Below are 15,121 nucleotides of genomic sequence, written 5' to 3' on the forward strand. Positions count from 1 at the left end.
TTTTTCCAATTTTATTATTGCTACAATTTGTCACAATTGTAAATTTAAAAAAATTAATGATATTAAAATTAGCAGTCACTTTGCATTTTTTATTTTTTTTTAATAAACAAAATCGTAAAATATCTGCTATATAAAATTTTCATATATTTCATATAAAAAATTTTATTTTTTTTTTTTTGAAAAAATTACTACAAAAAAATAAAAAAAAGTTTTCATTTGTAAAGAAGTTGAAAAACTATAAGTGCAATTTTTTAAAAATATTTTTTAGTTCTAATTAAATAAATGAAAAAAAAAAAAAAAAAAAAAAAAAAAAAAAAATTAAAAACGTCGGCTAATTTTAGTATTATGTCACTCAAACTTCAGAATCATCTGAAAATCATCACCGAAACAACAACCTGGCAACGTTGATGATGAGAGTGATGGAATTTGGTAATACACTCCTGATAGCCAGTCTTTCCCAGGAAAAATTTGACTCTTAATCCTTACAGTTACGGTCTATCTAAAAGTTCCAGGATACGTCTAGGATAAAGGTTCTGGATATTATCCTACTCTTAGTCTTGTATGACGTATCAGAATCAGGAAATTTAGCGGGTGATTTAAATGTATACGAAAACTTATGTGTTTTATTGTGCATCCAGAACTTCCAGAACTCGCATTGGAGAATAATTACTTATGGTGAGAGGGGAACCTTCAGGAAGTGATCCTATCGGGAGAGATAGTCTTTAGCCGGGGCCGAGTCGAATTGTAACTTGATGTCGTTTACCAAAATTTTTCACACAAATAACAGTTGTTGCAAGTGGGGACATCTGAGCTCGAGACTGTGGATACTACGCACACTATATATTATATATAGTATACACGCTAACTGGAGAAAGAGACGACATTAGTTAGGAACCAACAATTTAAGATTTAAGTACATAAATAATTATGTCCATATTATTGATAACTCAATAATTGATTGCATCGGCAAAATATTATTCACTATTGTTAAAAAAATGTGTTATAATTTTTTATAAATATATTTTGGTTCAATTCATAATTTGAGTGCAAACTAATACAGGTATTTGTCATTAATAATAATAATAATGTCGGCTTTACAAAAATCAGTTTTGAAATCAAAACTTCCACCTTCTGGAATAGATTTTACTTCATCAAAGTTAGTAAATAAAAAAAAGTTCATTTATTAAAATTATGATCGTAGGATTAATTCAAGATTTTGATTGTTTTTTTTTTTTTTTATAGATCATGTAAAGCAAGAGCACTACAACGAAAGCGGGACTACGACCCCGTAGAATGGACCCCCTTTTTTGATGAATCGAAAGATGTTGTAATTGGAGAGAATACATTTCATATTTATACAAAAGGAAATGAGGGACCAACTCTTGTATTATTGCACGGTGGTGGTTACAGTGCTCTAACTTGGGCAGAATTTACTGTAATTTTTTTACATATAATGTTATCAAAATATTAATCTTTTAAATACGGAAATAATAAATGATTGTTGAATATTTATTATTTATAATTCGATTACTACTTCGTTAGCAGTAATTTTAAAATAACAATAAGTTTTTATAATGACTGCTTTTCGAAAAATCAGTGACATAACATAAATGAATTTATTAATAATAATCTAAAGTTATCAAGACATTTAATTAATAAATATTCATGTTACAGAAATCTATAACATCGATGATAATTTGCCGAGTATTAGCGATGGATTTGCGAGGTCATGGTGATACTCACACAACAGATGACGAAAATTTATCAGCAGATACATTAGCAATGTAATATTGTTATTCTAATTGTCATAATTATTTAACCAAGTGTATTTGGATAAAAATTCTTAATTACTATTATATTTAAATTATCAGGGATGTTGCAGCTGTTATAAAACAAGTAACAGAAAACAACCCAGTTATATTGGTTGGGCATAGTATGGGTGGTGCTGTAGCGGTTCGAGCAGCTGAACATATAGAAAACTTGGCTGGATTAACTGTGATCGATGTGGTTGAAGGCACAGCTATGGATGCCTTGACATCGATGCAAAGTTTTCTGAGGTCAAGGCCAACTAGTTTTGGGTCAATCTCACAAGCTATCGAGTGGTGGTTTGTAATTTCATTAAATTTATTATTTTTAGTTTTTTATTTTTGTAAAATAATTAAATTATCCTTTGATTTTTTTTACTTTTAGTGTACGGAGTGGGCAAATACGGAACATTGAATCAGCTAAAGTATCAGTTCCAGGGCAGATAAAAAACAATGAAACAAATAAACTTGCAACTCACGATATTAAAGAAGCATTGGCATCATCGGTTGCTCATTCCACTGAAAATTTATCAGTTACAATCGAACGCGATGATGTAATACACGAAGATGAAGTTGTTGGCGATGATCATCATGATGATCATGGTGAAGATGATGATGAAAAGAAACATAAATTACCCACGGCAACGAAAGATTTTACAACGCAAAATAAAAAGTATAGTTGGAGAATAAACTTATCGAAAACTGAAAATCACTGGAGCGGTTGGTTCAAAGGCTTGTCAACGGCATTTTTAAATGCTCCTGCTCCAAAATTGTTGCTGTTAGCTGGAATTGATAGATTAGATCGTGAACTCACTGTAGGACAAATGCAAGGTACTTCTTAAAACTAATGTTTTTTATTTTAGTTACATTTATTTAAGTAATCATTCATAACGTAATAACAAATATTCTTTGTAGGTAAATTTCAAATGCAAGTGCTACCTGCTTGCGGACACGCAGTTCACGAAGACGTTCCAGATAAAGTTGCCGAAGCGATAGCAACGTTTATGGTTCGAAATAAATTTGCCGAGCCAGCATCAGATTTCCATCGTGTATTTCCAGCATATTAATCACTTACTGTAATAAATATTTAAATATTTATAAATTTATGGGCGTTTATATGCGTGTAAATATTATACACAAAAGGTTTGTACTTTTATGGATTTATTTATGATAATTTTTTATTATATCAGCAGCCATTATATAAAAATAGATATAAAATAAAGAATCGATATTACAATGTTTTCCGATACAGTACGCCTTAAATAGTACGTAAATATTAAAATACACATGCATTTCTAAAAAAGACAAAAAAAAACAGTATAATACAATACTCAATAAAAACTAATTATTTTAACAAGCATGGGCTTCAAAATAAATTCAGTCTTACATACATATTAAAGTCAGATATAATTTAAATAATTTGTCTCTTAAAAATACTGATTAAAGAAAAAAAATTTTGTAGTATTACAAAATTAAGGTACTAACAAATAATTTATTAATAATTAAATAATATATTATTTTAGCCGATGGGATCTTTGAGAATAACACAAGGTCCTGCTCTTCCAGTTCTGAGCGGCGATACCTAATAAATAATGACAATATTAAAATCCCGTCAATACTTATCATCAATAAAAATAAGCTAAGCAAATAAATTAAGAGCTAAGTAATAATAATTAGATATTAATGTAGCTTGAAATAATATAAAGCTAAAGGTGTGTACCTGATGCCATTCATTAAGAATCGGATCATAAGTCTCGACAAGAGTGAGATATTGCTGTCCGTCGTAGCCTCCAACTGCAAATAATTGATCACCCAGTAGACAGACACCGACGGCATCGCGAGCAACACTCATTGGAGCAACCATCGTCCAAGTATCAGTTTTAGGGTCATACCTGCAACAGATAAAGGCATATATAGTTAATTAAAATATCTGGAATATACAGGAAATTACTAAATAAAAAATATTGCACATATTAATGACTTTTACCTCTCAACACTATCATAACGACAAGCATTAGAACCTTTGGCAGCAACATCGTAACCACCGAGAGCATAAATACAACCATTAGCCACTCCAACACCTACACCTCCTCTTCGTTTGAACATTGGTGCGCACCTTGTCCATTTGTTGGTATGAGGATCATAACAGTCTACTGTATTTAGGCATGAATTAGTGTCTCTTCCACCCACAGCATATAATCTATATTAAAAAAAAAACGTATACAATTGTCAAATTTATCCGTTCAACGATATAATTATTAGAAAAAATATTCTTATGCATAAACGTACTTATCATTAAGAACTGCTACTCCAACAGTAGATCTTGCTTGTGGCATTGGAGCAATCAAACTCCACTCTTGAGTATTGGGATCCCATCTCTCTGCTGTCTGCAAAAAACCCCATCCATCATGACCACCGACAGCATACAAAGGTCCTCCAAGTATAGCTACACCTATTTTTAAAAAATCATGTTATCCAACAAAATAATTATTTTCCGTATTTTTAATTTACTCCTATGTAATATTGCTCTTATTTTATAATAATGTTAGTGTATAACTGTAAATATAAGCAATAAATAAAATTTAATGAACAGTATAAATTATTTTTTATTAAATTTTTCCTGATTTATTGATGATTGAAAAATAAGATATAATTTGTTTTAAATAATTATAAATAATAAAACTTACCTAGCCCGTGACGATGAGTATTCATTGGTGGTAGTCTACTCCACTTAAGCGTTGAAAAGTCTAATCTCTCAACACTGTCTAAAGTCTTTAAACCATCACGACCACCTACGATAATCAGCTTAGATTCGACTACAGCTGCTCCGAATTGCAAACGACGGCCATTCATGCTTGCTAAATTTTTCCAAGTGTTATCACAAGGAGAAAATGCGTCTATTGACGTTGCACCTTTGTGATCGTCCATTCCGCCGACTGCTAACAATTGTCCTACGGTGGCTTTACGGGGTCGTGTACGGCATGACTGAAGTAGAGGACGACGTTCAGGTAGTAAATGATACTTTAGAGCTTCCATTACCAATTCATGAGCTCGTCGTTCATTTTTAAATATCTCGTTTTCATCTATGTGATCAGCTATAAACTATAAACATTTATAATAATTGAATAAATTAAATTACAAATGCGTAATCATGAATGATACTGAAATTCCAAGACATCTGTCAGCTTTTTGGATTTTTATAACTTGATTATTATCAAAAAATTTTAATAAAAAAATTCTACATCTGGAAAATTAAAAAAAAATGTTTTTTTTTTTTTTTAATTAATTTTTAATGAAAATCAAAAAAATTAACAGATGTATTTGAACTTCAGTAACATAATTATGAAGATATGTGAACCATGAATGCATAGTTAATATATTAAATAAACTTACAATAGGTGACAGTAAAGGTAATCGCACTAATCCTAAAAGTCTACCAGCATCTTTACGCCGATTATCCAAATCATATTGAAGCCAACTTATCAACGCCTGAAATACAATTTCTTCATCTGGAATGTTCAAGTCATCGGATTCTAATAGCTTAGCAACGTCGTCAGCAGACAATAAGAAAAACTCATGGTTCTTCATTACTTCCATAAAGTGTACGGTTGCATAATTGTGAGCGACATTCAACAAATGTCCACAACTCTGAGTATCAGCAAACATACGTATGCCCAGACAATTGCTAGGATGAAGCTGTTTTATTAAAAATTGACAACAAGCTTTCACGACAGCATCTATTTGCAATAAATTAGCCGTTGCTAAAAGAGTTTCTACGCTCTCTTCTCGCAATTCTATGATTCCTAAAAAAAAAAATAATGTATCATGTTACTAATTAAAAAAAAATTAAGTTAAATGTTTGAATATCAAATTAAAAACATGATACTGAAATTAGCACACACTTGATAATTTTTTGATTTTTCTTGAAAAATAAACTAGGTTTAGAAAATTATTTGAAAAAAATTGCAATTAAAAAAATTCTAAAAATTATTAGATGTATCTCAATTTTAGTATCATATTAAAAAATGTATAAATTGGCAATATATTTAATAGATATTCAAACGTGACACCTTGTTAGTAATTTTAAAAATATTACCTGTATAACAATATTGAATCAAAGCCCATAGAGCATCAGGGTCAACTTTTTTCAGTTCTATTTCATTTTGATTCGATTCTCGTAACGAGCTAGTAAACATTGCAGCAAAGTATTCCGAGCTAGCACTAAGCACTAGTCGATGCGCTGAGAAACGTTTGTCACCTACATAAAAAAATCATGTTTGAAATACAATATTAAAATAAAATATCTAATTTGCAATTGGTCTAACTTCTTTTTTTTTTTTTAAGAGGATGATTTTTTAACATGTTGATGTAACTCTAGTCTGATCGTAATTATTTGAATGATCCAAACCAAAATATTATACCTCTATTATATTAAATTGTTTTTTAAAATGATAATAAATTTTGAACTAATTATTTTTTCGTACAAATAGAAGATTCTCTAAAATGGAGTTAGACAATTTGCTAATTAGAATATTGATATGTATTTAATATAATAATTACCGGCAATTAAAACAATATCAGTAAGCTGTTGCTTATGCAAATAATTTTCCATGCATTTTAAACTTATCTCTGCGTGCTTAGCCACCCGGAAATTTTCATCTTGGATTGTTGAAGCACTGGACATTAAGCTAGAAATACTCTGTTCACTAGTTGTAGCATCTTTTTTCAGTAATGTGAGTACCTCTTCCTCAACTTTACTCATTTCGGAACTCTTCATGTCTTTAATTATCTGACCGCAAACTTTGTTTACTAAAAATATGTAGAAATTTTATTTCTTGTTATCGATGTTTTGGAATTTGACAGTACATCAACTATTTCACACCTGTCATTATCCTTGCATGACAGTTAGCCATCTAACGTTCGTGTTAGAACTAAAAATGTTTCCATTAATTTACTTCTACACAAAAATATACATACGAATAAATAATTTCACACACTAAAGTACTGAGGTGTTTACAAGAAAGTGGAGTATTTTAAAAATTATAAATATTACATTATTTACTAAAAAATGTCTGAATATAATAAAGTGCGTGTAGGAAAACTTAAACTCAAAGGAGAAAAAACAAAGTACGAATTTTTTTAAATATTGTAATTGTTTATTTACTGTAACACTGATTTGTTTATTTAGGTCCAAAAAACGGAAGCAAAAAAAACAAGATAACAAGGATGAAGAAACTAAAGTTGCTGAAAACGATGCTCCTCAACATGGTAAAAATTAAATTAATTGAACGTTTTATATTTATAATAAAATATTTAAAAAAAAAGATAACCTATGATCTTTGTATTCAAATCAAAAGACAATTATTGGCAATGTCTTACGTACTCGCGAGCCTCGTCTCCGAAGGGGTGATGTGCGTCAGGACTATCCTGAGTTGCCGAGTTGTCATAGTACGAAATATGATAAATCTTTCATCGTTAGTGCAGTCAGAGCATGGAATCGGTTACCTGATCACTATACGTCACAGCCTGATTTTTAAACTTTCCGTCAAGCCCGTTATGAGTTTATGTTGAGTGAAGAGAGTGTTTTGTAATGGTCTTTGGAGTGGATTTATGATGGAACGTTATAGCTAATGTCATTTAATAATTATTCATTATATTTTGTTTAATATTGTTTTATACTATTGTGTAAAAATTTTGTATTTACTTTGGATAACCGCAAGAAGTCTTGACTCCATGGCCTTAATAAATAAATAAATAATAATAATAATATAATAATTCTTTCAGGTGGTTGGTGGAAGGTGAATTCATTTTCTGAAATCACTGGAACAGTTGCTATAGAATTCGGTAACCATACTTACATAAAAGCGTTAGACAATGGATTATTCACTTTGGGAGCTCCACATGACGAAGGTGATGGACCGTCTCCGGAAGAAATCCTCACTGCATTTCCAGTAAATGAAAATAAAATAGCCCTCAAGTCTGGTTATGGAAAATACGTTGGGATTGATAAAAGAGGAGTTGTTATAGGAAGGAATGATGCTGTTGGTGCGATGGAACAATGGGAGCCTGTTTTCCAAGTAATTATAATTATTTTAATTTGTTCAGTTATTCTTCTATTATAGACATTTACACTATATTAAAATAACTATATTTTTAACTACTGAGTGTTTTTTTTTTTTTTTTAAATTAACTATTTTTTCATTTTGTATAATTTTTATTTTATTTCTTCATGTCTATGTAAGGAGTTTTAAACAAATTTAAAAATTACCAATATAATGACGTATTTATTTTTTTTTTCACGTCCAATTATTTGTAATGATATTTATTTAATGATTTCAGGATGGAAAACTAGCAATTTTAGGTAATAATAGCTGTTTTATGTCAGTGACTGAAGAAGACGATGTAATTTGTAACAGCAAAACAGCTGGACCACAAGAATATGTTTGTTTGAGAAGTATGGTCCAACGAATAGATGACCCCACCAAAGGTATACCTATTGAAGAACAAGGATCACTTACTGAAGTTGAAGTTAATTATGTGTATGTATTAATTACTTTGAATTAATAATTTAATTATTTACACATGATAATTCATTTTTATTTGATTATTTTTTCTTTGATTTTTAGCCGAAAGTTTCAAAAATTCCAAGATAAAAAACTAAGGATAAACACCGAAGATCGAAGCAAATTAGCGACTGCAAAAGCTGAAGGAATTTTACACGAAACTTTACTCGACAGAAGAAGTAAAATGAAAGCAGACAGATATTGTAAATAAAAAATAATTACAATAACTAAATGATTTGTCAATCAGATAATTAATTTAACAAAAATACGGAGTTATTTTTCACATAATATTGGCACTTAATTTTATTTTAATCAAAATTGTGAATTAGTTTTTTTTTTCTCTAATTTACGGCTAAATAAACAATGACATAAAAAATTGTCCGTAATTCTTAATACAATAATGCGTAATGAGTTTTAATGTAAATGAAACGCAACATCGTAAAATTAATTGAGCAAATAGTGATTTATGATTATTAATTAAATTTTTTTTCTTTCTTTCCATTCTTTTCTTTTCTTTTTTATAAAAAATCAGTTCTTGTGATAATATATATTCATAAGAGTTGATTGCATTTTAATTTAATATTAAAAGTTAGCTATAAGCTTAAATAATTCATTAAAATATTTTACCACGCATTGATTACTTATTTTAACTTTTTTTTTACAATTTTAATTGAAACATAGTGGGGCCAAAAGCAATTAAACAATAATAAATTAGATAAAATAATCACGAACAAAAATAGTATTAATTTATTTCAAAATCCACATTAAATGGGTCTTTAAAATTTTAAAATTGAAATACCGGCGATAGGCCTTTAAAACCTGCGCAAGTTGCACTTAAAACTTTATTTTCAGTTTTAATTACTTGATTTACCATTTTTTAAATTATATTTATGATCAATTCCGTGTACTAACGCTACTGAAATCGATCAATTATCGATAAATACGCCGTTATTTACATGATTGTGCTCAAAATCGAGCGATTTCTTGATTTTATCTGTCTATATTATAACTATTATGATTAATATTATTAATTAATAATTCCTATCCATCCAACTTACGTGATAGTTATAGTTTTTCAAGTGCTTTAAGTGAATATTGTCAAAGTTTGATAATGTCACTGAGAAAATTTAGTTGGACGGGTCTGCTCATCTTAAATTCTTTTCCTTTTTTACATTTCTACAAGTAGACTCAGTGCAGTTAATAAATTATTAGCGGCGGTAAAAATGATCAGATAAAAAATTTACATTTTGTTTACATCAGTAATAAATATTTAGTTATATAAACAATCGAATTTCTAAGCACAACTACATGTAAAGTACACGGCGACATTCAAAGTCGTTTAAATAAGCTATCAGCTATTGTAAATAATGATGATAATTATTATTATAATTCTTATTATTATTTTTAATTATAATAATGATTTATTTAATTAATATTGTTATTATGTTAACTAACTAACTAACTAACTAACTAACTATTCGGCCAAAAATATTTTCCATTTAAGTTTCGGTTTTAAAAAGTTTTATATGCAAATGAAATTACGCTACAAGTATTATTAAGACATAAAAACGAAGAATTGAACTAATTACTAAGAATAATTATTTTATCAGCGAGTGTATCAACTTATTGTTTTTCTTAAGGACAAAAGTATTAATAATTATCGGTTTAATTAACAAAGTATTGATTAAAAGAGAGAGATAAATTGTTGTAATTAAGTTAGGCGGGTGTTTTTCGTAAAATATAAGTTAATTTTGATGTAATATTTCAGCTGCCTCGAACTCCCATCGACGAGGTTCCTTCTCCCCGTTGAATTTTTAACCACTCAACAAATTCATCGAGCATTACTGGCCCTAAAAAATAATTTACTCGTAACTACCGTTTTAGATAAATAATAACTGGTTTTATAATCCATTGAATCGGTTGAAAAATTTTTTTTTAAATTATTTAAATAAACTTACACGCTCCATCTAAATCATAATTCGATAAATCATGATTAATAGTTCGTGAAAACTCCAAAATGTTGCACCACTGATCTTTATTGATTACTTTGTACTTGGATTGATCTAAAAATTGCGCGAATTGTGAAAATAATGGCCAATGTTTTCCCAATAATAATTGAAGCATTACTCGAGCTGTTTCCATGTCCATGCTACGTTGATCTTTATCCTTAAGAATAAAAAAAAATCATTTCAATTGATTTGTCATAGTTCAAGTTAAAGTAATGAACTCTCATTTTGTCATGAGTAATTTCTTATTAATTTTTAACAAACAATAAAATACATACTCTAGCGAAATCATAAGCGTATCTATAAATTCCTTTAAACGTGTGTGGTTCGTTGAGAAGACTTCTCAAATATTCAAGTTTTTGCTGTAATTTATGAATGGTATCACATTGCAACTCTGATAATCCCTTAAGCCACTCGTTGAGTGTGAAAAATCCCATTTGACGGGCGTTCATTTTATACGCAAGTACAAGCATCACTACATTTTCTGGTTCGACAGCTATGTCCTCACAAAATTTTTCCATTCCATCAGGACCTAGGGTATCAGGATCATCTGCAGGTGTGTACTCTCTAAACCATGCAATGCAACGTTTCTGGACAAATGACGATGCCGCTGGAACATCTTCTGTTTTTGTGTATCTTCTGGCACTGTGAAAAAAAAAAAAAAAAAAAAAAAAAAATTAATCTCTGTTACCAAGCTAAAAAAATAACTATATAAATATAATATAAAACAAAAACTATTTATTATTCAATCGTTTATAGGTATTAACAGACCCGTCGTCTTCCATACACTGTCAAACTGTACAAATATTTATCTTGTTCACTTAAAAATTAAAAATTAATTTAATTAAACCAAGTATCGCTGACACGTAATTAAAAAATAAAAATGATAGGATTTTAAGTTTCCTCAATTGAAATTAAAAAAAAAAATTTGTTACAAAACAAAAATAAATACTCAAAAGTTTAAGATTGAGAATTGGACTAACAAAATTAACTCTAATAGCAAGGAAGGGTAAGCTAAAACTGTGGATCGTCTATTTTTAAACTTTCGTTCTCTATATCTACTAAGAATCAGTGGGTGCATCCAAAGAATAACTAAGGAAAAATGTCTACCAACATTTTATCAAAATATTGACGTTGCAAATAATAAATAAGATTATCAAGGCCATTTTGTTATCAATTGTTCGTATAAAAATTTCTAAAAAAGTTTTCTAAATAACAAGCACAACGGTCATATCACTTTATCCGTTGTCAATAAAATCACATTATGTAAAAAAAAAACAAAAATATAATTACTTTGATGTGTGACGCAGCCTCTTGGAGGGATGTCTGGGCATACCGTCCTCATGGGCACTTGGTGACATATCAGTAGACGCGTGATGATGATGGTTTGTACTGGAGGGCGCTCGGCGCTTGCTGCGAGGCATCCCTCCTTCTCTAATAACTAATCTCTTGTCCTTACTGATCCTCCTTGAGTCGTTCGGCTCCTCTTTTATTCGGCGTCTTGATATCAATCTGCCGAGTAATGCTGGATTATGTTCTCGGGCCGATGCAACGTGTTCTCTTTCTTCTTCTTCTTCCCACGATTCTCGCTATTTTACAGAGTATCAATACAATAAAGTCAATCAATATCATTGGTAACAATTGATTAACACAAATTATTAATAAAAATAAAAATTACCTCGTAATATTGCTGAGAATTTGATAAGTTACACAAACCAAATTTATCAGTAATATATTCAGTCTCGTAATAGATATCACGATTATTCTGGGTCGCTCCCACGTTCAACAAGGAAGAGGTTAAGTTCATCAATACATCTCCAATAATCTTTTAATAACTTATTAAAGGGTTGCTTTTTTTTTTTTAATTTATTTTCTGTTTTTATTTTTACTATAAACGTCACTAATTATAAGTATAAATAATTATAATTTCTTCAGACGTTTAAAATTTATTTGTTATAAAAAATTTTTGTTGCAGTTTTTTACGTACACAAAGCCCGATGAATCCTCCTCACGTACACAAACGATTGATTGCTTTCGCTCTACAATAAAAATTATCAATGAGTAAAAATGTATAAAAAAAAGTTAAACACAAAACAGATGACAAAATTATTTGCGTATATTTAATGTAAGCATAAATGTGTAGTAAGCACTAATATATATATATATATATATATATATATATATATATATATATATATATATATATATATATATATATGTATATATATGCTATATATATATATATATATATATATAAACACATAGATGCGTAAATGTATATTTAAGCAATATGAAAAAAATTACTCGGCAATACCTAATTGTGCAAGGCTTTAACCGAGGAATAGACGAGTAAAGAGCGACCGTAACAAGGTTGAATAACTTCGGGCAGGAAATTAAACGTTTGATATTAAAAAAACAATTTTTATATACATATATATAAGTATATAATTGACGGATAACGGATAATTTATGATTGTTCTAATGAGACGGACAAATAAACGGGCTGTTGGGGGTCGAAATCAATCTATAAACAAAAAGTACTTAAATACGCTACATATATATATATATATATATATATACATATATATATCTACATATGTATATATATATATATATGTGTGTGTGTGTGTGTGCAGAATTTTTGTCAAACGCTTGGACGAAAAAAAACCCACGCACCTTCGATTACCTTTCACAGAATTATTATATATATTTTTTTTTATATGTATGTGGGTATCTCAGTGGCAGTATTTTTGCTAACTATCACAAACGCACCAATCTCATGGCTTGAATACTTTGTTTATCAGTAAGAAATTAATAAATAATTTAGACTACTAAAACTGATTGTAGGTAAAATAAACGCACAACAATAAGTCACTTTATATATCACTATATATATATAAGTATTTTACAGTGTGTTTGCTACTCTTTTGCCTTAATGCCAAAGAGTGTGAGGTGATTTCAATAACCTCGGTCTAGGGTACAGATCGCTCACGACACGACTAAACACGATGTGATCAAGTTATAAACAGGTACTGCCATCTTTGCTGGTGGTGCTTTTATAAACATTGAATTGAAATTTTTTTATAGATAAAATAAATTTTCTTGTTGATGGTCATTGATAAGAGTAATTTCTTCTGTCAAAATATGTCAAAAGGGCCGTCAATATTTTTTTTACGCCTCGCAAAAAAATGACAGGTCACAGATGTTTTTTCTGAATGCTGATTGACAGATAATACAAAGAGTAATTTAAAACTGATGTTGGAATTATTATATAGAGGTAATTGTAATGCATAAAAAAATTGTAACAAATATTTAAAATTAAATTTCATTTTTTAGTTGCGAATGTGAAATATTAATTTTTATTCTAACCTGAGAGATTTATACAACAGCAAAATGTTGAAGCCAAAAGCTTTGATGCAAGTTTTAAGTCAAGCTAATACTGGTGGTGTTGAAAATACTTTGTAAGTTGATAGTTTATTTAATCTTATTTACTCAAGATCGGTAGTTTTTTATTTTTGAAGGATCTGAAATTTTGGAATGCTGGAAGTCAATAACAAAAATGATTCATTTTTGCAGATTACTCAGCAGAGATGGTGGTCTTTTGGCTTATAGTGGGTATGGTGATAAGGACGCTAGAGTAACCGCTGCCATAACGAGTAATATTTGGTCTGCGTACGAGAAAAATGGACGGAATGCTTTTAAAGAAGACGAATTACAGTTTGTCTTGATGGATTGTCAGGTATTATTTAAAAAATTATTATGAAAATTAAGTTAGCCGACATCTAAAAATTTTTAGAATTTTTTTTAATTGAAAAATTATTACAAAAAAATAAAGAAAAATTTGCATTTGTAAAAAATTTGAAAAACTATAAGTGCAGTTTTTAAAAACCATTTTTTAGTTATAGTTTAATAAATGAAAAAAAATTAAAAATGTTAGCTAACTTTAGTGTTATAAAATTATTATAATGAAATTAACATGTGTCAATTTTTCTGAATTTTCATAACTAAATTGTTTAAAAAAAATTTCAATAAAAAAATTCTACATCTAGAAATTGAAAAAAAAAATTGCAAGTGCAAGTTTTTTAAGAATGTTTTTTTTAATAATTTATTTGTAATAAAAATTTAAAAAATTTTCTGATGTCTGCTGATTTCAGTGCTATCAAAATTTTTACTTTGACGATGTAAAGTTGTGAATAATGTAATATTTTTTATTGTTACAGGAAGGGAAAGTTGTTATAACAGAAGTTGCAAATTTATTACTTTGTCTTTATGCGAGAGAAAACGTCGGGTTTGGGCTGTTAAGAGAAAAAGCTCAAGCTCTTGCTAAATATCTTGATCAACCACTTAAAACTATAGCTAGTATGCCATAACTATATCAATTAATAATAATAACAATAATGATTAAATAAATCACGAATTTCTTACATATTTTGAATTGGAAACTGTATATAACAAATAAAGTTATTATATTACTAAACAAATAATATTCAACTGTTATTGTCATATCAAGCATTCTGAGTAAATAATATATAGATAGAATCTAACGGACAATTATTTTTATTAATAGCAATTACAATTTCATAATAAAATTATTCAATTATTTTTAAAGTCAGGATGTACAACAATGTCTTTATTAAGATTAAATCACAATTCATACAAAAGAAATGTACATAATTAATCTTTTCATTTTTTAGTTCTAGAAATTCTAATGAGAATAGCATGTCATTACTTTTATTATAAAAAAATG

At 28.8% G+C, this 15,121-nt stretch overlaps 5 protein-coding genes across 9 annotated transcripts; 3 read left to right on the forward strand and 2 right to left on the reverse strand.

Moving 5' to 3' along the window:
- Window positions 1-819: 819 nt before the first annotated feature.
- On the forward strand, window positions 820-3,778 carry LOC123269907 (protein phosphatase methylesterase 1). The gene is made up of 7 exons (XM_044735815.1): window positions 820-1,156; window positions 1,243-1,435; window positions 1,675-1,784; window positions 1,872-2,105; window positions 2,191-2,636; window positions 2,721-2,948; window positions 3,329-3,778. The coding sequence occupies exons 1-6, from the start codon at window positions 1,086-1,088 to the stop codon at window positions 2,870-2,872; spliced, it is 1,206 nt and encodes a 401-aa protein (XP_044591750.1). The 5' UTR covers window positions 820-1,085; the 3' UTR covers window positions 2,873-2,948; window positions 3,329-3,778.
- LOC123269906 (kelch-like protein 5) lies at window positions 3,106-6,704 on the reverse strand. Of its 2 annotated transcripts, XM_044735814.1 has the most exons (8): window positions 6,366-6,704; window positions 5,902-6,063; window positions 5,199-5,608; window positions 4,493-4,907; window positions 4,095-4,257; window positions 3,793-4,005; window positions 3,526-3,697; window positions 3,106-3,387 (listed from the first exon to the last, which is right to left on the reverse strand). In XM_044735814.1, the coding sequence occupies exons 1-8, from the start codon at window positions 6,580-6,582 to the stop codon at window positions 3,325-3,327; spliced, it is 1,815 nt and encodes a 604-aa protein (XP_044591749.1). In that variant the 5' UTR covers window positions 6,583-6,704; the 3' UTR covers window positions 3,106-3,324. The 2 variants fall into 2 exon arrangements, with proteins under 2 accessions (XP_044591749.1, XP_044591748.1); XM_044735813.1 differs by lacking the exon at window positions 3,106-3,387 and having other exon boundaries at window positions 3,445-3,697.
- Window positions 6,705-6,762: 58 nt separating this feature from the next.
- On the forward strand, window positions 6,763-8,870 carry LOC123269908 (protein FRG1 homolog). The gene is made up of 5 exons (XM_044735816.1): window positions 6,763-6,932; window positions 6,994-7,073; window positions 7,590-7,882; window positions 8,145-8,344; window positions 8,432-8,870. Exons 1-5 carry the CDS (start codon window positions 6,874-6,876, stop codon window positions 8,577-8,579), a joined length of 780 nt encoding a protein of 259 aa, XP_044591751.1. The 5' UTR covers window positions 6,763-6,873; the 3' UTR covers window positions 8,580-8,870.
- Window positions 8,871-9,079: 209 nt separating this feature from the next.
- On the reverse strand, window positions 9,080-13,369 carry LOC123269909 (DCN1-like protein 4). Of its 4 annotated transcripts, none has more exons than XM_044735820.1 (6): window positions 13,061-13,369; window positions 12,053-12,413; window positions 11,668-11,963; window positions 10,653-11,019; window positions 10,327-10,534; window positions 9,080-10,218 (listed from the first exon to the last, which is right to left on the reverse strand). In XM_044735820.1, the coding sequence occupies exons 2-6, from the start codon at window positions 12,179-12,181 to the stop codon at window positions 10,133-10,135; spliced, it is 1,086 nt and encodes a 361-aa protein (XP_044591755.1). In that variant the 5' UTR covers window positions 12,182-12,413; window positions 13,061-13,369; the 3' UTR covers window positions 9,080-10,132. The 4 variants fall into 4 exon arrangements, with proteins under 4 accessions (XP_044591755.1, XP_044591752.1, XP_044591754.1 ...); XM_044735817.1 differs by having other exon boundaries at window positions 13,051-13,369; XM_044735819.1 differs by lacking the exon at window positions 13,061-13,369 and adding an exon at window positions 12,689-12,774.
- Window positions 13,370-13,504: 135 nt separating this feature from the next.
- LOC123269910 (ragulator complex protein LAMTOR2 homolog) lies at window positions 13,505-14,775 on the forward strand. The gene is made up of 4 exons (XM_044735822.1): window positions 13,505-13,651; window positions 13,711-13,835; window positions 13,951-14,113; window positions 14,595-14,775. Exons 2-4 carry the CDS (start codon window positions 13,768-13,770, stop codon window positions 14,742-14,744), a joined length of 381 nt encoding a protein of 126 aa, XP_044591757.1. The 5' UTR covers window positions 13,505-13,651; window positions 13,711-13,767; the 3' UTR covers window positions 14,745-14,775.
- Window positions 14,776-15,121: the final 346 nt, after the last annotated feature.

This window comes from Cotesia glomerata, linkage group LG7 (genome assembly GCF_020080835.1).
Source record: "Cotesia glomerata isolate CgM1 linkage group LG7, MPM_Cglom_v2.3, whole genome shotgun sequence".
NCBI classification, from domain to species: domain Eukaryota; kingdom Metazoa; phylum Arthropoda; class Insecta; order Hymenoptera; family Braconidae; genus Cotesia; species Cotesia glomerata.